Consider the following 21,857-nt stretch of genomic DNA (forward strand, 5'->3'; position numbering starts at 1 on the left):
GCCAGAGTCATCAGTGCAGGTCATCAGTGCAGACCACTGCTGATGTCCTCGGGTCTGGGGTAGATGGGAGGGTCGTGACTGCATCTTCTGCCTTGTTCCCTTGGGGACTGGGAGCCAAGGGGAGACTGACCTCTGACTGAGCCCCACCTCCCCCCCAGATATTGACGATTGCATCTCCAGCCCCTGTGAGAACGGTGGCACGTGCATCGATGAGGTCAATGCCTTCATCTGCCTTTGCCTCCCCAGCTATGGGGGAAGCCTCTGCGAGAAAGGTGAGTCTCTGCCAAGACCCCAGAAATAGTACAGGAGCCGGGTTGGGTGCTGGGCCACAGGCTTCCCACACATGGGGCTCCAGGTCTCTGCCTCTGGTCCCATCGCCATGATTCAGACAGGAGGCAAATCTTCTCTTCAGATAGTCACATAACATGGAATTAACCTTTCCAGGGTGTGTGATTCAGTGGCATTCAGTACATCACAATATTGTGCAACCACCACCTCTAGCTAGGCGTTTTCATCATCCCCAAAGGAAATCCTGTTCCCATGAGCAGTCACTCCCCCTTCCTCCTCTCCAGCCTCTGGAAACCACTAATCTACTTTCTGTCTCTATGGATTTGCCTATTTCATATGTTTACATACAAAGGCAGTTATGTGCTATGTGTCCCTTTTTTATCTGACTTCTTTCTCTCAGCATGATGTTTTCAGGGTTCAGCCACACTGCAGCACATGTCATCGCTTCTTTCCTTTTTATGGGTGAATCATATTCCATTGGATGGGTCACGTTTTGTTTATCCATTCAGTCGATGAACATTTGGGCCCTTTGTGGCTAATGTGAATACTGCTGCTATGGATGTTCACATACAAGTTTGTTTCAACACCTGTTTTCCATTCTTTTCTTCCCCTCCATTCTTTCCAGTGTACCCAGAAGTAGAACTGCTGGGTTATGGTAATTCTGTGTTTAACTTGTTGAGGAGCTGCCAGACTGTTTTCCAAGGGGGCTATGCCGTTACATTTGCACTATCAATGCACAAGGGTTCCAATTTCCCCACATCCTTGTCAACACTTATTATTTTTGTGATTATTTTCTGATTAACGTTTCCTAATGATCATGATGTTGAGCATCTTTCCATGGGCTTGTTGGTCATATCTTTGGGGGAGAAATGTCTATTTTGTTGGCCATTTGCATATCTTTGGGGGAGAAATGTCTACTGGAGCTTTTTCCCAGGAGGGAAATTTTAGGCCTTCTTGAGACCGTTTCCTGAGTTCCCACGATGTGGCCAGATCAGAAAAGGAGACATCAGAGTTGGGACGAGAGGGGATGGGTGTAATGATCTTCCAGTTGAATCTCTACTTTGCAACAGAAAAAAAGATGTGACTATGGAGGGGGGAGGTGACAGGTGATGGGTAGAGGGGGGTGGGTAGGGGGTGGCCCAAGGGAAGGGATGGTTTAGTCCCACAGTGTCCTCGGATTGGGCCCCCTCTCTGGTGGGCTGGCTGCACTCACAGTTGGCAAGGCAGACCTCAGCCCAATGCCAGCCCCCTTCATGCTCTCTTTCCACCCCCCAGACACAGAGGGCTGTGACCACGGCTGGCACAAGTTTCAGGGCCATTGCTACCGCTACTTTGCCCACCGGCGGGCATGGGAGGACGCCGAGAGGGACTGCCGCCGACGAGCCGGCCACCTGACCAGCATCCACTCACCGGAAGAACACAACTTCATTAACAGTAGGGGCTCTGGGGTGGGCAGTGGTGGCCTTTACAGTCCCTTTTTCAGGGGATCCCCCCAGGGTTCCGAAGACGCCACCTTTCTGAAGCCATGTTCATTAATGCAAGCCCTGAAAGTGAAAGTGTTAGTCGCTCAGTCGTATCTGACTCTTTGCAACCCCTTGGACTATAACCCGCCAGGCTGCTCTGTCCATGGGATTGTCAAGGCAAGAATACTGGAGTGGGTTGTCATGCCCTCCTTCAGAGAATCCTCCCAACCCAGGGATTGAACCCAGGTCTTCCACATTGCAGGCAGATTCTTTACCAACTGAGCCTCCAGGGAAGTCAGTGCAAGCCCTGACCAATAATTAACTCAACTGTCTGTTTATTCACTTGTCAGTTTATTTATCCATTCACTTTATTCTGTTTATTCACTTGTCAGTTCATTTATCCATTCACTTTATTCATTCATTCACCAACTATTTACTGAGCACCTGTTATGGTCCAGGCACCATTCCAGGCACAGAGAAACACTTTGTCCTGTCCTGAAGGAGTGAGGTTCTTACAGAGGATATAGGCAAACAAGTAAACATCTAATTAAATGTCTGAGCTTCCCAGCTGGTGCTAGTGGTTAAGAACCCACCTGCCAATGCAGAAGACTTAAGAGATGAGGTTTCGATCGCTGGGTTGGGAAGATCCCTTGGAGGAGGGCATGGCAACCTACTCCAGTATTCTTGCCTGGAGAATCCCATTGACAGAGGAGTCTGGCGGGCTACAGTCCATGAAGTTGCAAAGAGTCAGACATGACTGAAATGACTTAGCCCCCACTCCCCTCCACACACACATCCTATAATTTAACTGGTCTTAAGTGCGCTGATGAAAATTAAAACAGGGCCAGGGGATAGAGGGTGATGGAGAAATATCTGTGATGCGGGGGATGAGAAGAAGGCAATGGCACCCCACTCCAATACTCTTGCCTGGAAAATCCCATGGACGGAGGAGCCCGGTAGGCTGTGGTCCATGGGGTCACGAAGAGTCTGACACGACTGAGCGACTTCACTTTCACTTTTCACTTTCATGCATTGGAGAAGGAAATGGCAACCCACTCCAGTGTTCCTGCCTGGAGAATCCCAGGGACGGGGGAGCCTGGTGGGCTGCCGTCTATGGGGTCGCACAGAGTCGGACACGACTGAAGCGACTTAGCAGCAGCAGTGGGGGATGAAATGAAGGTGAATAAGAGACTTAGAAAGAGGCATAGCCCATAAATTAAATCCAACATTCATTGATTTCCTCATTATCCCTTCTGCCCTTTTACATCCATTTCTTTATTCACATTTTCCCCATCCCATCCCCTGTTAATTCTTTCATTTGTTCACTCCCCGGTTCACAGGTTTTTTCCCTCTATGTAATCAAACACACACACATTCAGCTGCTTTCTCCTCTGGACTCACCTGCGTGCCTGTCCAGCCCTCCCCAACGGCTCTCCTAGCTCCTGATCTCTCATTTCTCCTAGGATCTGACTTGTCTTTGTTCTTTCCTCTGGCCTTTGGTTTAAGCCACAAGGAGCTAAGCCCAGTCCTTTCTGTGCCCCACCCCCGCGCCCCCGGTCCACCTGCCTCCGGCCAGTGACTTAGACTCGGGGAGGCATGGGGACCCAGCCCTCATGACACCCACCCCACAGGTTTTGGGCGTGAGAACACATGGATCGGCCTGAATGACAGGATCGTGGAGAGGGATTTCCAGTGGACCGACAACACAGGGCTGGTGAGTGGCAGGGCCTGCGGGCCTGGGTCCCTGTGGTCAGACCGCTGCCTAGAGCGGAGCGATCTGGGTAAGGGCAGTGCTCGGACCCTCTGGCTTCACTGTGCTATCTTGCGCAAAGTTACCACCACAAGTAGCTACCAGAAGTCCTCGGTGGGGAACTCCCTGGCTGTCCAGTAGTTAGGACTCCTCACTTTCACTGCCAGTGGCCTAGATTCAATCCTGGAATGAGGAACTAAGATCCCCCAAGCCTCTCAGTGCAGCAAACAAACAAATTGAAAAAAAAAAAAAGACTAGATCAAGAGATGCTTGATCTAGTTCCAGAATATTTTCAGCACCCCAAAAGGTAACCCTGTACATAGGGCATTTCATTTTTTCTTTTATTTATTTATTCTTTTGGCCACACCGCATGGCTCATGGGATCTTAGTTCCCCAACTAGGGATTGAACCCAAGCCCTTGGCGGTGAAAGTGCTGAGTCCTAACCACTAAACCACCAGGGAATTCCCTATAGGGGCTTTTTAAGGATCATATATCAGATCAGGATTATCTGTGCTTCAAGCCCTCTTAAGATAAAAATAAATCTACCTCTTCCTTCTGTGAAAACATTCTGGCACTTCCCCAAAATTTAAACCTAGAATTATCACATGACCCTGTAATTCCGCTCCTAGGTAGATACCCAAAAAAAGTGAAAGCAGGGACTCAAACAGATACTGGTACACCCGTGTTTACAGCAGCACTAATCGCAGTAGCCAAAACATGGAAACAACCTGGATGACTGTCCATGATGAATGGATGAAGAGAATGTGATCCATCTGCATAATGAATACAATTTTGTCATTAAAAAGGAATTTAAAAGTGGTGATAGCATTGTATGAAAGGAGAGAAGGTTAGTATTCTCCAGCACCACAATTCTAAAGCATCAATTCTTCAGCGCTCAGCCTTCTTTACGGTCCGACTTTCACATCTGTACATGACTGCTGGAAAAACCATAGTTCTCACTATATGGACCTTTGTTGTCAAAGTGACATCTCTGCTTTTTAATACCCTGTCTAGTTTTGTCATAGCTTTCCTTCCGAAGAGCAAGCGTCTTTTAGTTTCATGGCTGTAGTCACTGGCCACAGTGATTTTGCAGCCCAAGAAAATAAAATTTGTCACAGCTTCCACTTTTCCCCCTTCTATTTGCCATGAAGTGATGGGACTGGATGCCATGATCTTAGATTTTTGAATGTTGAGTTTTAAGCCAGCTTTTTCACTTTCCTTCTTACCCTCATCAAGAGGCTCTTTAGTTCCTCTTCACTTTCTGCCATTAGAGTGGTATCATCTACATATTTGAAGTTGTTGTTATTTCTCCAGGCAATCTTGATTTCAGCTTGTGATTCATCCAGCCTGGTATTTTGCATGATGTAAGTTAAATAAGCAAGGTGACAACATACAGCCCTGTCATACTCCTTTCCTAATTTTGAACAAATTATTTGTTCCATGCAAAGTTCTAACTGTTGCTTCTTGACCTGCATACAGGTTTCTCAGGAGTTGGTAAGGTGGTCTGGTACTCCCATCTCTTTAAGAGTTTTCCACAGTTCGTTGTGATCCACACAGTCAAAGGCTTTTGCGTAGTCAATGAAGCAGAAGTAGATGTTTTTCAAGAATTCCCGTGCTTTATCTATGATCCAATGGATGTTGGCAATTCGATCTCTGGTTCCTCTCCCTTTTTGAAACCCAGCTTGTACATCTGGAGGTTCTTGGTTCACATACTGCTGAAGCCTAGCTTGCAGGATTTTGAGCATAACCTTGCTAGCATGTGAAATGAGCACAATTGTGTGCTGGTTGGAACATTTTTTGGCATTACCCTTTGGCATTACTTCTTTGGGATTGGAATGAAAACTGACCTTTTCCAGTTCTGTGGCCACTGCTGAGTTTTCCAAATTTGCTGGCATATTGAGTGCAGCACTTTCACAGCATCATCTTTTAAGATTTGAGATAGCTCAACTGGAATTCCATCACCTCCACTAGCTTTGTTTGTAGTGATGCTTCCTAAGGGCCACTTGACCTCACACCCCAGGATGCCTGGCTCTAGGTGAGTGACCACACCATCGTGATGATCTGGGTCATTAAGACCTTTCTTGTGTAATTCTTCTGTTTTTCCTTGCCATCTCTTCTTAATCTCTTCTGCTTCTGTTATGTCCTTACCACCTCTACCCTTTATTGTGCCCATCCTTGCATGAAATGTTCCCTATCTCAAATTTCCTTGAAGGGACCTCTAGTCTTTCCCATTCTATTGTTTTCCTCTATTTCTTTGCATTGATCATTTAAGAAGTCTTTCTTATCTCTCGTTGCTATCCTCTGGAACGCTGCATTCAGTTGGATATATCTTTCCCTTTCTCCCTCGCCTTTCGCTTCTCTTCTTTCCTCCACTGTTTGTAAAGCCTCCTATGTATAAACTGGATAACTGGTGAGAACTTCCTGTGGGGCACAAGGAGCTACACTCAGCGCTCTGTGGTGACCTAACTGGGAAGGAAATCCAAGAGAGAGAGATGTGTGCACATCTAGTGGGTCCGCTTTCTTGTACAGCAGAAGCTGCCAAGCAGTGTAAAGCAGCTCCCCTCCAATTTTTAAAAAAGGCAGAACAAGAAAAAGCTCTGATACATGCCACAATGTAGATAAAACTTCAGAACATTGTGCTCAGTGAAAAAAGCCAGACATAAAAGGAGTCACATTCCATTTACCTGAAATATCTAGACTAGACAAATCCATAGAGACAAGAAGTAGATCAGTGGTTGCCAGGGGCGGTGGGGAGCGGGGATGGGGAGTGACGGATTAATGGGTACAGAGTTTCTGTTTGGTGCAATGAAGACGTTCTGGGAACAGAGAGTGGTGATGATTGTATAGCAATGTAAATCCAATTAATGCCAATGAATCGGACACTTTAAAATGGTTAGAATAGAAAAAAAATGGTTAAAATAGTAAATTTTATATTCTATATTTTTATCACAATTAGAGGAAAAAAAGCCCACCTCTTCTCCTCTGCCATGCGAACTGGCCCCTGCCCACTTCCTGACCGCACTCTAACTGGATCCAGCAGCCCCAGCCCTCTTGACTGTGTTCTGCTCCTCAGACAGGACAAGTTCAGTCCTGCCTCTGGGCTTTTGCACTAGCTATTCCCTCTGCTTAGAACTCTGTTCCCTGCCTGCATCAGTCTTATCCTTGAGTCTTCAGCTGTCCTATTGCCTCCTCAGGGAAGCCCTCCTGGACTTCCAGTCTGAAGTCCCCTTTCGTTCAACTGTTTATATAACAATGTGTGACCCATGTGGGAAACTGTCAGGGAGTGAGACAGAAGGCATGAGGACTGGGGAGGAGGGAAGCACAGCCTCCCAGCTAGAAGAGGGTTGAATCAGACTGCAGTGGCAGCCGCCCTCAGGGAAGTTAGAACAGTGCTCATGGTAGAGGTGGGAACACTGAGTCCCTAAGAATGTGAGTGGTCCAGCCAGGGGCGCCCCACAGTGCTAGTCCCAGAGCCTGGGTCAGGATGCAGGTCCCTTGAGCACCCCCTGCTCCCCATTCTTACAGCAATTTGAGAACTGGCGGGAAAATCAGCCGGACAATTTCTTCGCGGGTGGGGAGGACTGTGTGGTGATGGTTGCACATGAGAGCGGGCGCTGGAACGACGTTCCCTGCAACTACAACCTCCCCTATGTCTGTAAGAAGGGCACAGGTATGCTTCTGGGCTGCTTCCCACCCCTTCTCCCCCCACCTTCCCTCCTGCCTGTCACTGATTCATTTGTTTCCTCTAAGTTTGTGAGTGTAGGCGTCATTCCAGCCCTGGTTTCACTCTTCACGTATGAGAGCGCCCATTCCCCCCAACCTCTCCGACTCTGTGTTCTCACACTTCTTGTTCTTTGTTCATCTAAGTCCTGAAAAAACAGTATATCATTGTTTTCATAGTTTGCATATGTTTGAGGATGAGAATAACCAGCTCTTTATATGTTGATAAGCTCTTTGCATGTATTTTTCCTGTGGCCTACCAGTTCATCTCCTTTGCCTAATTTTCTGTAGGTTCATTGTTCTTATTGATTTGTAAGAGCTCTTTACATATTAAGTATATATATATATATGTGTGTGTGTGTGTGTGTGTGTGTGTGTTCTCATATCCGCCTTTCTCTTACACTTTTCTTCATTCTGGCTTCTGTTTCTTTGCCAGTTTTCGTGTCCTTTCTTCATTTCATTTACTCAGATTATTCTTGCCTCCCATCTCCTTCATTCCCATCATGCACGAGAATTAAAGGGTGAGATGGTTCCAGGAGGTTCCTGCCCCTCAGAGGCTCCTGGTTTGGGTGGAGGAGACAGACATATTCACTTCCAGCCTTTCAAGGTCACAGCTGGGCAGAGGGGGGTACCTGTTGCGGCTTCATCTCAACAAGAGTTGAAACCAGTTTGGCGCTGGTCCTGCCCGCTTCTCTAACGGGAAGTCCCTCTGTCCCCAGTGCTGTGTGGCCCCCCTCCAGCAGTGGCGAACGCCTCGCCCATTGGTGCCCGCAAGGCCAAGTACAATGTCCATGCCACAGTACGCTACCAGTGCGAAGAAGGATTTGCCCAGCACCACGTGGCCATCATCCGGTGCCGGAGCAATGGCAAATGGGACCGGCCCCAAATCGTCTGCACCAAACGTAAGTGGCTTCCCCCAGACATCCCAACCCATGTTTCCAGCTGTGTATCGCCTCCGGTTAAACATCTCATGACTATACACATTGATCTGGCTGGCTGCCTGCCTGATAATACGACCTTGCCGATAAATGAGAACTTACCAGCCTACATGGTGTTCCCTCCACTTCCCCCTCCTCCCAGGAGGCCTGCTGCAGCAGGCCTCCCACCTTTCGCCGGCTGTTGCCATGTCTCTGTCTTCCCTCGCTTCCCTGCAGCCAGACGGTCCCACCGGATGCGGCGACACCACCATCACCACCAGCATCACCACCAGCATCGCCACCACAAATCTCGCAAGGAGCGCAGAAAACACAAGAAGCATCCAGCAGAGGACTGGGAGAAGGAAGAAGGGAATTTCTGTTGAAGAACCAGGCACAAGAAAGCACAGCCCCCTTCCCACACCTCCCTCGGAGCCTTCACCTGGGGAGACAGAGCCCAGAGAGAAACGAGAGGGTCCGGAAGCCCCTGAGCCCCAAACCACACCCCCCCCCCACCATACATTCCCATTTGTAAAAAGTTCCTCTCTCCTTCTTACATACACAAGGTCCTCTTGTCAGGTGCAGCCATGTGTCTGAAAAGTCAGTTCTAGCGAGGCTGAACCCTGGGAGCATCTCCCAGTGGAGGGAAGCACAATTGGCAGAGATCATTCTTTGCAGTGGTTTAGTCTTTTGCTGGCAACGCTCATTGCCATTTGTGAAAATAAGGCTTTGATAAGGGTGCAAGAATGTGTGTTTGGATTTGCATTAAGGAATTGCTTTGACTGCCAGAATTTCAGATTAGTTAACTGTCAGATGTCCTAGGTGCAGGCTGAAGCCTTTAGTGAAGGTCACTGGCTTTGGGAGTAGAATATTACATGGAAGCACACTGCTTGAACCTGATGACTGCTCTTCCTTCACCTTGGACTTCCACCCAAGCTTGATCCCTAGTCTTGGTGGAAAAACTGAGTGTGAAATTTCTATGTACTGAATTCTAGGAATGTTTTTTTGAACAACGTCCCTCCATGCCCTCAGGGTTAGGGGTCAGAATAGTCAGAGAAATTTGTGGACAGTGAAGGGAATTTGTGTTGCTTGCTCTCCCAGGTCTAGTCCAATGCTGAGATTTGGTGGTTCTGCATGTGTGGTGAATTTTATACACACCCATATACACACACACACAGATGAGAGGATGTTTAGGGCTTGACAAGCCCAGATTTCTTCCCCCTCCATCTCTCAGGGAGACAAAGAACCTCCTTTGTAGACCAAGGAGGTGCCACGTTTTCTAGCTCAGTGCCCATATCCATCCCTCAAGCAGACCTTGATAGTGCTCCTGCCCTGGGTCCCATCCCTACCCTCACCCCATTCATTGCCTGGTGGACTAGAAATGCTCAAACCTTGAAGTAGTAACATCTACCTATGGTAATGTAGAGAGTTGTGCTGTGTTAAAATCGAAATATACACACACACACATTTTTCTTTTAGTTTTTAAATTTTTTAAGTGGTAAAGAAATCACCTTGCCTTCCTCCCCAGAATCTACAATGTATAAAACATCTCCCCAAGCCAGAACTCTGGATTCAGCTTCCTGATGTCTGGCAAGGAAAGATCCACAGCTTTTCCTCAATGTCCTTTGTCCACTCTCAACGTCTCTAGTTTGGGTAACATCTGTGGATTAGTGTTAAAAACCACAGTGGAGAATGGCCCTGTGCAGGAAAGAAAAATGAGCAAATATATGGTCCATCAAAGGGTTCAGTAGAGGAAGAAATGGGTTGACTGAGCCTATGTCCCTCCAGGGAAGTAATAATCTTAGATGACAACTGTGGGGTAGGTTCTAAGCTAAGGACTTACACACTGCCTCCTTGAATCTTCTCAACAGCCCAGGGACTTAGGAACCATTATTTTCCCATTTTACAGAAGGCAAAACTGAGGCTCAGATAAGCAAAAGGTACTGGTTTGCGAGACAGGAATAAGGATTTGGTCCTGCCTCTGGCTGACCCCACACCCTGCTCTCTGTTGTGGGGAAAGAAGTCAAACATGATTATGCTCTGACACACAGGAAGATTTAGGAAAAGATTGAGAAGTCCAAACTAGACCCACATCCTTGACCATGGTCTTTAGTCTCTCCTGCTGTAGACATTATCCACTATCCCACCTCACGGTTATTGTTGAGAAAGCCCAGGAATATAGGTTTGCCTTCTAGCTTTGATAATTCCTCTTGGTTTAAGAAACATAATAACACATCTCAGTCATCCATGTCACAAAAGAATCTCCCTTTGTTTGGAGTGGTGGGGGACTCTAGAGGTGCAACCTTTTTGAGGGGTCTCGGTTTATGCTCCTTGCCCTTGGCCCCTTCAGCCCCTTGCCCTGCCCACACCCCAGCTCCATGGCAGGAGGGGGCTTCGATCTTTTCTAAAGTGGGTGGTTTGTCTTTTGGTCTTTCCCTTTGAGGTGTGCATGTGTCTGCGTGTGCCGCGTGTGTGGCATGCGTGTGAGTGTGTGTGCGCGTGAACAGCTTTGGGTTCCGTTGGTTTTGCTGTCAGCTGCAGTGTTCTGTGGGTCTGTGGTATCTGACACTGTGGACATTAATGTACTTCTTGGACATTTTAATAAAATTTTTTAACAGTTCAACCTGCCTCTTGACACCTTCATTCAGTCATTCAGCAAGGACTTACTGAGCAGCTATTATGAGCCATGTACTATGTTGGATGTTGGGGAGATAGTGATGAACAGAACAGATATGATGCCTGGGAGGCAGTCAGGGAAATCTTCCTGGAGGAGGTGAACAGAATCTAAAGGAAGAATAGTGTTAACTAGATGAAGGAGGGAAGATAGCAAGAGAGTCTCAGGCACAGGGAAGAGTAAAAGTGAAAATCTCCTTGCAGAAGGGAACATGGTTCATTTGAGAAACAGTAAATTGGCCATAGTGGCTGGAACAGAGTGATAGAGGTAAACAGTGGGGCGATGTGAGGTCAGAGAGGCAGAGGATGAGTCACTCAGAGCAATATGGGCTGTATGAGGAGTGTGGGCTTTATTCTAAAAGCAACAATGACAAAAAGCAACACAAACAAGATCAAAAGGCAAATGCCAAGTTTGGAAACAATTTTCAAATCAGAGATAATGGAATTATTGCCTTAAAGAGCTCCTACAATGAAATCCATGTCCCTGGCATTGGCAGGTGGATTCTTATCCATTGAGCCACCAGTCCACAACAGAAAAAAAAGAAAACCAATAATCCAATAGCCAAATGGGCAAAGGATATGAACAAAAAGCTCAAAGAAAAGGAAACAATATGGCTGTTAAACTACAACATATGCTCGATGAAATAATACACAATTTTCAGATTATCAAGAAGCACAAATTAGGACATATAAGTAAAAGGAAATAAACAATAAATCTCACAAGAGAGAGGTTATGCATGTTTTAATGTTGACAATGTATTTGAACTGAGAATGATTTATGATTTACTCAACAGCCTGTCACTAAGGTCAAAGTGGAGGATTATCAGCTTCATGTAACAAATGAACTGCAAGTGACAACCACAAAGAGATATTCTTTTCCATCTAATAAGCTGGCCAAGGTAACAAGTGATGACATATGATGCAGGTGAAGGTGTATGGAAAGAGGCAAATGCATCTACTGTGAAATGAGTAAAAATCGCTCAGCTGTATCTGACTTTTTGCGACCCCATGGGCTAATACAGTCCATGGGATTCTCCAGAACAGAATACTGGAGTGGGTAGCCTTTCCCTTCTCCAGGGTATCTTCCCAACCCAGGAATCAAACCAGGGTCTCCTGCATTGCAGGCGGATTCTTTACCAACTAAGCTATCGGGGAAGAACCACATCGACTACTGATGGGCTATAAATTGGCCTCACCGCTAGGAATAGTTGGAAATCCTATCAAAATGGCAAGTCTTGACCCCTTGATCAAACAACTCCTGACATCATCCTCCAGTTATAACACACTGGTGTGATGACCGTGGTACTTATGACTAACAACAAAATATGGGAAATGTGCAAATGGCCACCATTAGGAGACTGGTTACAAAAGTTACGGTGCATCCAAACAGCAGTGCCAATCTTCAGAAGAAGGCTGGCAGCAGAGGGGAGGGGATGTGATTTTTTTTACAAGCTGAAGGAAGCCAGTCCCCAAATATATTACTAAGTAAAAAACAGAGTTACTTTAAAAGTATGTATGGCACACAAGTGTTCGTAGTCGTGTTATTCACAATAGAGATGGAAAATACCCAAATGTCCATTAACCAATAAAAAAATAAACAAAATATGATATGTATATATATGAATATTATTCAACCATAAATACCATACAGAAAGGAGCCAGACATGAAAGGAACACATACTGTAGGATCCCACTTATATAAAATATCAAGAACAGGCAGATCCACAGAGACGGGAAGTAGCTTGACAGTTGTCAGAGCAGGGAGGGGGGCAGGGAGAGATGGAGAGAGATTGCTTAATGGGTATGGGGTTTTCTCTGGGGTGATGAAAATGATAGAGATGATGGTTGCACAACACTGCGAATGTACCAAATGCCACTAAACTGAAGTCTTTAAAATGTTTACAATGGTGAGTTTCATACTATGTGAAATTTTACAACATAAAAAGTATATATTGGGATTGCTCTGGTGGCCCAGTGGCTAAGACTCTGCACTTCCAATGCAAGGAGCCCGGGCTTTATCCCTGGTCAGGGAACTAGAGCCCGCATGCCACAACTAAAGATCCTGCGAGCCACGATGAAGATCAAAGACCCCCCATGCTACAACGAAGACTCGGTGCAGCCAAACACACAAGTAAATAAAGAATACACACTGCATGCTTTCATTTGTGTAAAAGTGAGGAGGAAAATGATACATGCATGCTTCCTTGCATGAATATAAAACATCTTCCGAAGGACATGTGGGAACTTTTAGATGTCTCTGAGAAGTGCACTGGCTGCTGGAAGACAGGAGAGGGATGTTTTCCTGAATATCTAGCTTCCAGAGGGGCTCTACTCCAGGTGGGCTCTTCAGGCGTCCACGCCAACAGTGCAGAGACCCAGCAGAAGGAGGGTTCCTTTGATCCTATTGGTCCGTCAAAATCCCAGGGCCTGCATCTCATTGGTCTGCCTGGGTCCATGTCCACCCCTGGACCAATGAGGGTAGCCCAGGAATGTCAGTCACAGCACTCATTGTCCAGTGGAGTCAGCCCCTCTGACTCATAGAATGAGAGAAGGAAAACTCAGTTACCCAGGGCACAACCAGGATGTCAGACCCCAAGGAAGAGAGAAAGGATGTCAGCAGGGAAACGGAGGGATGAAAGAAATCTCTCCCACTCATCTCCAGGAACACGCCCCATTACCATTCTCCTATTCAAGGAAGCTAAGACTCAGTTGGAGCCCCAGGCTCTCTAACCAGGAGGCTGGACCCTGACTTCAGATGAGTGGTTGGAATTTCTAGTTCTGTCCCATCTGACATTGAAGCACCAGCAGTTCAATCAACCATCCCACTTTTCCAGCCATGTCAGACATTTACATGTTTTTTTCTCTTCTCCTTTCTTTACATCCCAGAAACTTTCACTACTTCTTAGCCCACACTCCCCTGACCCCCACCTTCACCCCACCCCATGGAAAATCTACAACTTCTCTGCCTTCCTGATGCAGGAAGTCAACATCCAGTTTCACACACTTTGTTTCCAAGGGACTGTTGGGTTGGTTAGTGACCCAATTAGGACAGGGCTGAGAAGGGCCAGACCCATGGGAGGTGGCTCAAGCCAGAGAAGGAGAATATGATGGGGGAAGGGAGAGGAAAGAGAGATTGGGGAGAGGGAATGAATGGTCCTGAGGAATGAGAGAAGTTTCCCGACCAAATCATCACCAAGCCCCCCTGCTGCCCCAGCTGAAAAACATTTTGTCTACCAACGTGCATTTTTGAAGTAACTACACACCAACTGCCTCATTTTCTCACTCATCAAAAAAAAAAAAAAAAAAAAAAGATTTATTGAGCCCCTGCTGTAACACTTTGCACTCACTGGGACCTTAAAAACAGCCCTGGTACAGAGGAGGAAACAATATTAGGGGTTTCATCACTTGGTCACAGAGGCAGAATTCAAACTCAGGCACACCTGGTCCCCAAACCCACAGACAAGTTTCCTGGAGATGGATGTGACAATAGGAGGGCTCCAGGAAGGACCCCAGCGCTACTCCAGGCACGACCTCGAAACTGGGGTCTCCAACAGCTGGGGTGGCCTTGTTCATGGACAGTCTCCCTGAGTGAGCTATTAACACTGCGGAGTTTGACTGGGTCCTGACTTGTTAACACAAATCGCCCCTTAGAACCTGGAGTTCAGAGTGGATTTTGAGGTTTACAGACAATTCCACCTCTCCTGGATCTCTAAGAAGGGAAATGTGGGGGTAGGGGGGTTAGAAAAGGAGAGAGGACGTCAGGGAGAATGGGGATGTGGTCTCGGAGAGGAAAAGAGCCTCGCGCTTGCACAGAACAAAGGGCTGGGGCACACCAGGGTCTCATTTGCTCATCTGGATGTTGCAAGGTTATCTCGTGCACAGCTGTCGTCTGGGATGTAGTTAGCGTGCAAACGGAGGGTATCCAGCAGCTCCAGAAGTCCGCCTGGAGCTGGGCCCAGTGGTGAAAGGGGCAGCCATTAATCCCTATGGAGCAAGTTCCGGCCCACGGTAAGAAGTTCCTGAGGACTGGGAAGTCAGTTGTCACGGAGATGACGCTGACAGCCTCTATGGTGACGATGTGGAGGGGCGGGCCCTACCTACAAGAGAAAGCCTAAGGGGACAGGTGTTCTGTTCTCTCAGACGTCGGAGTTTAGTCTGCCTGGCAGCAGCTGCGGGGTCCAAGCCGCTTGGGAGCGGAGCCTGGAGAGGAGCAGGGAGCTGGGGCGCCCGCGGAAAGGAGCAGCCTGTTTCCATGGTGAGAGCTGGGGAACCTCAGGACAGTTAGAGGAGAGGGTGGTCTCCTTGGCTGTTGGTCAGGGCGAGGACAGTGGGAGTGAAGCTGTAGGTCTCTGGGGTGAAGGCGGGTAAGACGGGAAACGTGTGGTATCCATGGTTACAGCTGGAGGAGGGAGGCGCTGACTCCAGGGGTGCGACTGGTGAAGGAAGGGCTGTGTGACTCTAGGTGACAGTGGAAGCTGGGCTGGTCGCCTTGGTAACGAGGGGAAGCGGGGCAATGTGTCTCCATAGCAAATGACATGGATTTTATGGGTCCCTGGGCCAGGGAGATGGTCTCTTAGGTGACGGCTAGGAAAGGGGCCCTCAGGTAAAGGCAGACTTGCTCCCTCAGAATCTGAGGGACGCGCCACGGGCACCCCGTCATGCGAGTCAGCTGGGGCATGTGAACCTGTGCTAACGGTGACAGACGAGGGTGGGGTGGTCTCCCCTGGAACTGAAGGGGTGGGATTGTTCTCCACAGTGACCTGGAGACATGACCTGTTATTCTGGAAACTTTGGGGGACTCGTGGGAGAAAGGGAGAGAATGGGAGTAACCAATCTCCAGGTTACCCTAGGGAGGAGGACAGGAGCCCACAGTGTTCATGTGACCATGGCCGTGTGGTCAACTGACGAACTCAGAGGTTTCTGGTTTCTCTACAGATGGTAGGTAGGAGGGCTCAGTGTCCAGGTGGCCTTAGGGGACCAGTCTACAGTCTCTGGGGAGATGCATAGGACGTGTGGCCAGTCTCCAGATAATCCCGGGGGTCCAGCCTCCAGGCGACCATGGGGTAAGTTCCAGAAGATTTCCGGAGACGTGTCCAGTGTTCAGGAGACCTCAGAGTCTGTTGGGCTCCAGGGATTCTCAGAGGGTGTGCCTCATCTCCTGGGGAAAGTTGGGAGAGGAGACCCAATCCACCGTTCAGAAAAGGTAGGGCTTGGTTGATCTCCAGGGGACTCCAAGGGACTTGGCTCTGAGAACTGGCCAGACTCTGGGGACCTCAGAGGGTGCGGCCAGGGGTTAAGGACCGCAGGAGGTCTGGTCAACTTGCAGGGCACCACAAGGGGTATGGCCAGTCTCCAAGTGTGCGGTCAGTCCACGCTGCAGGGCACTCGGCCAGCCGCCAAGCGCCCCCGCGGTCCACGGCCCAGGCCTAGACGCGCAGCGGGGTCCACGCGGCGGGGTCTCGGGCGCCTCCAGCCCACCCGCCGCCTCCAGCCCAGCCCCAGCCCCAGCCGCCAGGGGCGGGGTCCGGTGCGCCAGGCGCGCGGTAGCAGTAAACGCCGAAGAGGCGGCGCGAGGCGTCGGGAAAGCCAAGGCTACGTACACCCGGCCGGCGGCCGCCGCAGCGCGCGCGCGGATTCACGATGGGGTAGCGTGCGCTCCCGTCCGCCAGCCAGCCCGCGGTGCAGCGGTCCAGCAGCTGCAGCTTCCACGCGGCGAACAGCTGCCCCACCTTGGCTACAGCGGCGCCGCGCGCCGCGCACGCGCGCGCCGCTCCGGAGAAAGGCACCGGCCGCAGCGGCTTCAGGAAGAACACGCGCCCTGCAGAGGGGTGGGTAGGAGTGATTAGGGCTGCTCTTGGGGCTGGGCCTCGGATTTCAGGACTCCCTCTCGCCTGCCGCCCAGGAAACAGCCTCAGGGTTCAGAAACTTCACCCGCTCCTCTGCAGCCCGGGACCGCGGCCTCGGCTAGAGCAGTGTTGGTGCCAGGCTTTGTTCGACTGCCGCGCCTTGACTATACTAGGGACCTCCGGGTCCGGACACCCGAGGATAGGTGTGGAGAGGAAAGGCGAGGAGAGAAAACTGGGCACAGTGGGAAAGAATATTGAGACAGGCCTGGGGGTGGGGTCTCACGGGTGGGGCGGGGCCCGCGCCAGCGGTGGGCAGGACCTTCCTCCCAGGGGTGGGGCCTACGCACCCGGGAGGTTGGACGTGAAGCAGAAAGCATCGTAACGTTCTTCTGCGTTGTGGCGGTAGCCGTAGTTGCGCACACCTCCGGAGGCTCCGCCGCCAGCCCCGGCGCTCCCGGCCCCGCCCAGGCCGCCGCAGGGCTCCCGGGGCTGGCTCACCGGGTACTGCACCGAGCCGTCGCGCAACCAGCCCGCGTTGCACCAGTCCAGACCGTCGCGCCAGGCCGCGTGCAGCTGCTCAGCCGACGCCAGGATGCCGTCCTGCTCAGCGCACGCGCGTTGAGCCTCGGCGAAGGTCAGCTTGTAGCGGCCTCCACGAGGGTGGTAAGGGAAGACTACCCCTGAGAGGATACACAGGGTCAGCTCGGACCCCCCAACTCGCATCCACCTACCTGACATCAGGGGCGCCCCCTTTCAGTCCATCCCTCCCTCTGGCGTCAGACCTGACCAGCCTTTCCCCAGCTCATATCCCTCATACTTCCTTTGCCTTCAACTTGGGATTCACTTGATCTCCTCTTTGACGCACTTAGTTATGTCCACCTCCTTTCCACCCCTGGAGACCTTTGTTCGTGTTCTTTCCACCTTTCCACTTGTAGAACTCCTATTCATCCTTCAAAACCCAGCTCCCACAACCCTGCTTCCTTCAGTTCTATGTGCTTCTGACATTCTTCCAGCATTGGGACCTGCCTTCTGGTCAAGTTCTGAGCCCACCGAGCTGACTCCCCCACGCTGGGAGCCCATGAATATTTGATCCTAGACAAAGAGCTCTTTGGTCTCCAGGATTACCCAGGACATTTCCCATTGTTTTCCCATCTACCTTCTGTTCGTTAACTCCTCCCTCGTCAGAATCACAGTCAACTCAGCTCACTAGCATTCTGTGTGTCTGTGTTTTGGGGGAAGACTTTGTGGATGCAGATGCATCTCTGAGCAGTTGCAGGAAGGCTCAAACAGGAACCAGAGAGAAGAGCTGAAGCCTGAGCCTGGAGTTTGAGTCTTGGCTGTGCCACTCACTGGTATGTGTCCTGGTCAAGGCTCTAACCTCTGAGCCAATTGCCCATCTGCTAGTAATAACGTCTTCCTCAGGGGTTTTGGGAAAATTAAATGAGAGACTCCAGAGAATTCTTCAACCAAGCTCCTAGCACATAGAAAACACTCAATAAAGGAAAGCTGCTTTTGTTATTGTTGTTGTTCGCTCTTGTTGGGAAGTTCAGCAAGTGAGGGCTAAGAAATCCCTCCTAGAGTCTTCTAAGGTAGAGTGAGGAAAGCAACCAAATGGAAGGGAATTCTTCAAATTAAAACGCCACCTCTCAGCTCCACGGTCAGCCAGTCAGAGCAACCCATCTCCCAGACACAGTGATTGGCTCATGGATAGGCACATGATTCAAGCTGGGCCAATGAGGGACAACTCTGGGACTCTAGGTAACACTTAAAGGAAATCGATTGCCAAGCTGGGAGGGTGGAAGCCTGGCACTACTTTTTGTTTCCACCCAGGAAACTTGTCCAAGGAAAGACCACCCAGGGAGGCAGAGCTGAGGGAAGGATTCCTGACATGGTGTGAGTGCTTGAATTCTACTGCAGGGTTTCCCAGCCTGTTCGCTATTGACATTTTGGATTGGATTATTCTTTGCTTGGGCGGATTGCTTGTGTTTTGTGGGATGTTTCGCGGCATCCCTGGCCTCTCCCCGCTATATACCACCATAACCTGCTTCTAGCCGTTGCTGATATCCCTGAGGAGCGAAATCACCCCAAATCACAACCATTATCCTACCCCACCGAGCTGCTAAATCCCTTCAGGCCATCTTGACTTGGTTTCTGCCCTTTGCAATATCCTCTCTCCTCCCTTAGAAACGTGACTCGTCCTGCCCACGGTCTAGTCACCTTCCAGGTCCAGCTTGACCATGCCCGTGTCATCCTCCAGCTCGTTAGTGACCTCGCACTCATAGCGGCCGTAGTCCTGTAGCGTGACGTTTCGGAGAACCAGCGAGGCGTCGCCGGGCCCATCGCCCTGCAGCTCAGCCCGCCCGCGGTAGCTGCCAAACGCTCGGTGCTGGGGGCCCAGCGCCACGAAGACATCGGCAAAGGCCAGCGGGTCCACCACCTTGGTCCACTTGAGGCGGACGCCGTCGTGGCCATGGGTGGCTGCCTCATAGTGGTAGCGGCAGGGCAAGACGATGGTGCCACCCCGGTGGCTGACCACCTGTCCCGGCGCTGTCTGCACCACCACCGAGCCCGACTCCCCCTCTGTGGACGACCAAAGAGGGTTAAGAGGCCCTAGGGGCGGGGCAGGAGCACCTGGGGAGCGGGACCCAGGGAAGGGGGTGTAGGAAGCAAAGTTAGGTGAGGGTCAGGAGATCAGAAAGGTAAAGGGGCTCCAGGAGGAAATTAGGGAGAGGGCGGGGACTCAGAGCGGGAGGAGCGGCGTGCGGACTGTGGCCATCAGGACCGCCCAGCACCCTCCCTCTTCCCGCTCCGCGCACCCGGGCGATCCTATTTGCCCACGGCCTCTGGGGGGCAAGATCCGCTTCCACGGCCCTGACTCACCCAGCACGTGCACGACCTTCTTCCGGCCGCGCTGCGCCTCCGCCGCGGCGGTGAGCAGCAGGACTCCCCACGCAGCTGCCCAAAGCGCGCCGGGACCGAGGGCCGCCCGAGCACACACCTGGGGGCACCCAGCGCTCAGTCCGGCCTCCTGACTCTGCCCATTCAGAAGACTAGCCCTCTGCCCCCCGGCCTTCCTTTCTCTCCGCGAGGACTTCTTACACGCCCAGGTCCCTAACCAGCCAGGGTCCCAAGGAGAAGGCTAGCGGACCCTCCCCCCAGCCCCACTCTCCTGGGACCTCACGACCCTTGCCTTTGCGCAAAGCTCACGCCCCTGGACCCACTCTCCCTTAGTTCTGCGTGGGCAACCCGCCTGCCCCCGCGAACCCCCGCGCCGGAGACCCCGCGCCCCGCCCCCTTCTCTCTCTCTCCGGCCCAGGCCAGGGACTGGGGAGGAGGGAGGAGGGGCGGAGGAGCCGGAGCAGCGGCAGCGGCAAGGTTATCCGAACGCCAGGAGACTGCAGCAAACCCGCGCAGGTGGGGGTGGTAGAAGCGGAGAGAGCGAGAGACACAGAAAGAAGGCGAGAACAGGAGAAGAGACTGAGATATATAGCAAAGCAGGAGAGATGGAGACAGCAGGAGAGACAGGCGAGAGGAGGGAAAGATGGAGAAGCGGAGTTACAGAGAGAGAGAGGGGAAAGAGTGCCAGAGGAGTAGGGTAAGGGAGGACGGGGAGAGACAGACAGACGCAGAGACAGAGACTGCGAGAGGGAGAGAAAAGGGACCGGGGCAGAGGGCAGGAGAGAGAAAAGTAGGGACAGACCTGGAAGAATAAGAAAAGGAGAGGTAGAGATGGATAGAGTGGGAGAGAAGTAGCTACAAGAAGGTGAGAGGTGGAGGTGGGAGAGCCGCGAGGGGGAGAAGGGCTAAGGAGGGAAACACTGAAGGAGGTACATTCAGAGACACAGAATCCCAGAGAAGGACCTACCGAACCCATGGTCCCACTCACCATCCTGCCGGTGCGGCCCTCGCCCAACGGCCCCCAGGCGCTGGGACTGCGTTCCACCCCGCACACCCGGGAAAGACTGGGCAGATCCCAGCAGACAGCGCAATCCTGGCGTCTGCCTGCAAGGGGAGCAGGGAGGGAAGGAGGCAGGCGAACGGGTGGGGGGGGGGGCGTTAAAGGGGACATGGTGGCACCTGCTCTGGGGAGAGGTGGTGATGGGCACAGATGGAGGAAGCACCGCCCTGAACTGTGGGTACCAAGCCTGGGACTGACCTGGGCCAGTAGAGGAAATTTTCTGGGTCTCAGTTCAACTATCTTTTGAATGGAGGGTGGAGCTGATGATGCCCTGTGTGGGCAGAAGGGCTGAGTAACCCGGCAGCTCTCAGTTTTCCCATCTGTCACTGTGTGCGTGCTAAGTCTCTCCAGTTGTGTCCGACTCTGTGTGACCCCATGGACTGTAGCCCACCAGGCTCCTCTGTCCAGGGGATTCTCCAGGCAAGAACAATGGAGTGGGTTGCCATCAAAGGGTCGAGGGCTCCAGCAGCCAGAGATGCTCACTCTGGGATGGGGACCCCACAACAGTCACACACCCTGCAGAGGGGACCTGCAGCAACGGCTCAAATCTGACTCTGCCCCTCACTCGATGCCTCAGTTTCCACATCTAAGATATGGAGTTCTGGGTCTTTGGTGATGATCTAGCGGCTAGACATACTATCAGTTCAGTCGCTTGGTCATGTCCGACTCTTTGTGACCCCACGGACTGCAGCACGCCAGGCTTGCCTGTCCATCACTGACTCCTGGAACTTACTCAAACTCATGTCCATTGAGTCAGTGATACCATCCAACTATGGATGGCATCCATCCCCTTCTCCTCCTGCCTTCAATCTTTCCCAGCATCAGGGTCTTTTCCAATGAGTCAGCTCTTTGCATGAGGTGGCCAAAGTATTAGAGCTTCAGCTTCCAATGAATATTCAGGACTGATTTCCTTTAGGATGGACTGGTTTGATTTCCTTGCAGTCCAAGGGACTCTGCAGAGTCTTCTCCAGCACTGTGGTTCAAAAGCACCAATTCTTCGGCACTCAGCTTTCCTTATAGTTCAACTCTCACATCCGTACATGAGTACTGGAAAAACCATAGCTTTGACTAGATGGACCTTTGTTGGCAAAGTAATGTCTCTGCTTTTTAATATGCTGTCTAGATTAGTTATAGCTTTTCTTCCAAGGAGCAAGCGTCTTTTAACTTCATGGCTGCAGTCACCATCTGCAGTGATCTTGGAGCCCAAGAAAATAAAGTCTCTTACTCTTTCCATTGTTTCCCCA

General features: G+C 50.8%; 2 protein-coding genes across 2 annotated transcripts in view; one reads left to right on the forward strand and one right to left on the reverse strand.

Annotated features, from left to right (window-relative positions):
* Positions 1-10,759, forward strand: part of NCAN (neurocan) — a 29,285-nt gene extending 18,526 nt beyond the window's left edge. The window contains exons 10-15 of the mRNA XM_043467468.1: positions 159-272; positions 1,564-1,722; positions 3,383-3,465; positions 7,028-7,172; positions 7,942-8,124; positions 8,377-10,759. Coding sequence (XP_043323403.1) covers positions 159-272; positions 1,564-1,722; positions 3,383-3,465; positions 7,028-7,172; positions 7,942-8,124; positions 8,377-8,522 — 830 coding nt within the window. The 3' untranslated portion in view covers positions 8,523-10,759. The remainder of the gene's footprint in view (positions 1-158; positions 273-1,563; positions 1,723-3,382; positions 3,466-7,027; positions 7,173-7,941; positions 8,125-8,376) is intronic.
* A 3,345-nt stretch (positions 10,760-14,104) lies between these two features.
* On the reverse strand, positions 14,105-20,664 carry HAPLN4 (hyaluronan and proteoglycan link protein 4). The gene is made up of 5 exons (XM_043467469.1): positions 20,542-20,664; positions 19,536-19,653; positions 18,873-19,235; positions 17,003-17,335; positions 14,105-16,627 (listed from the first exon to the last, which is right to left on the reverse strand). Exons 1-5 carry the CDS (start codon positions 20,542-20,544, stop codon positions 16,236-16,238), a joined length of 1,209 nt encoding a protein of 402 aa, XP_043323404.1. The 5' UTR covers positions 20,545-20,664; the 3' UTR covers positions 14,105-16,235.
* Positions 20,665-21,857: the final 1,193 nt, after the last annotated feature.

This window comes from Cervus canadensis, chromosome 4 (genome assembly GCF_019320065.1).
Source record: "Cervus canadensis isolate Bull #8, Minnesota chromosome 4, ASM1932006v1, whole genome shotgun sequence".
NCBI classification, from domain to species: domain Eukaryota; kingdom Metazoa; phylum Chordata; class Mammalia; order Artiodactyla; family Cervidae; genus Cervus; species Cervus canadensis.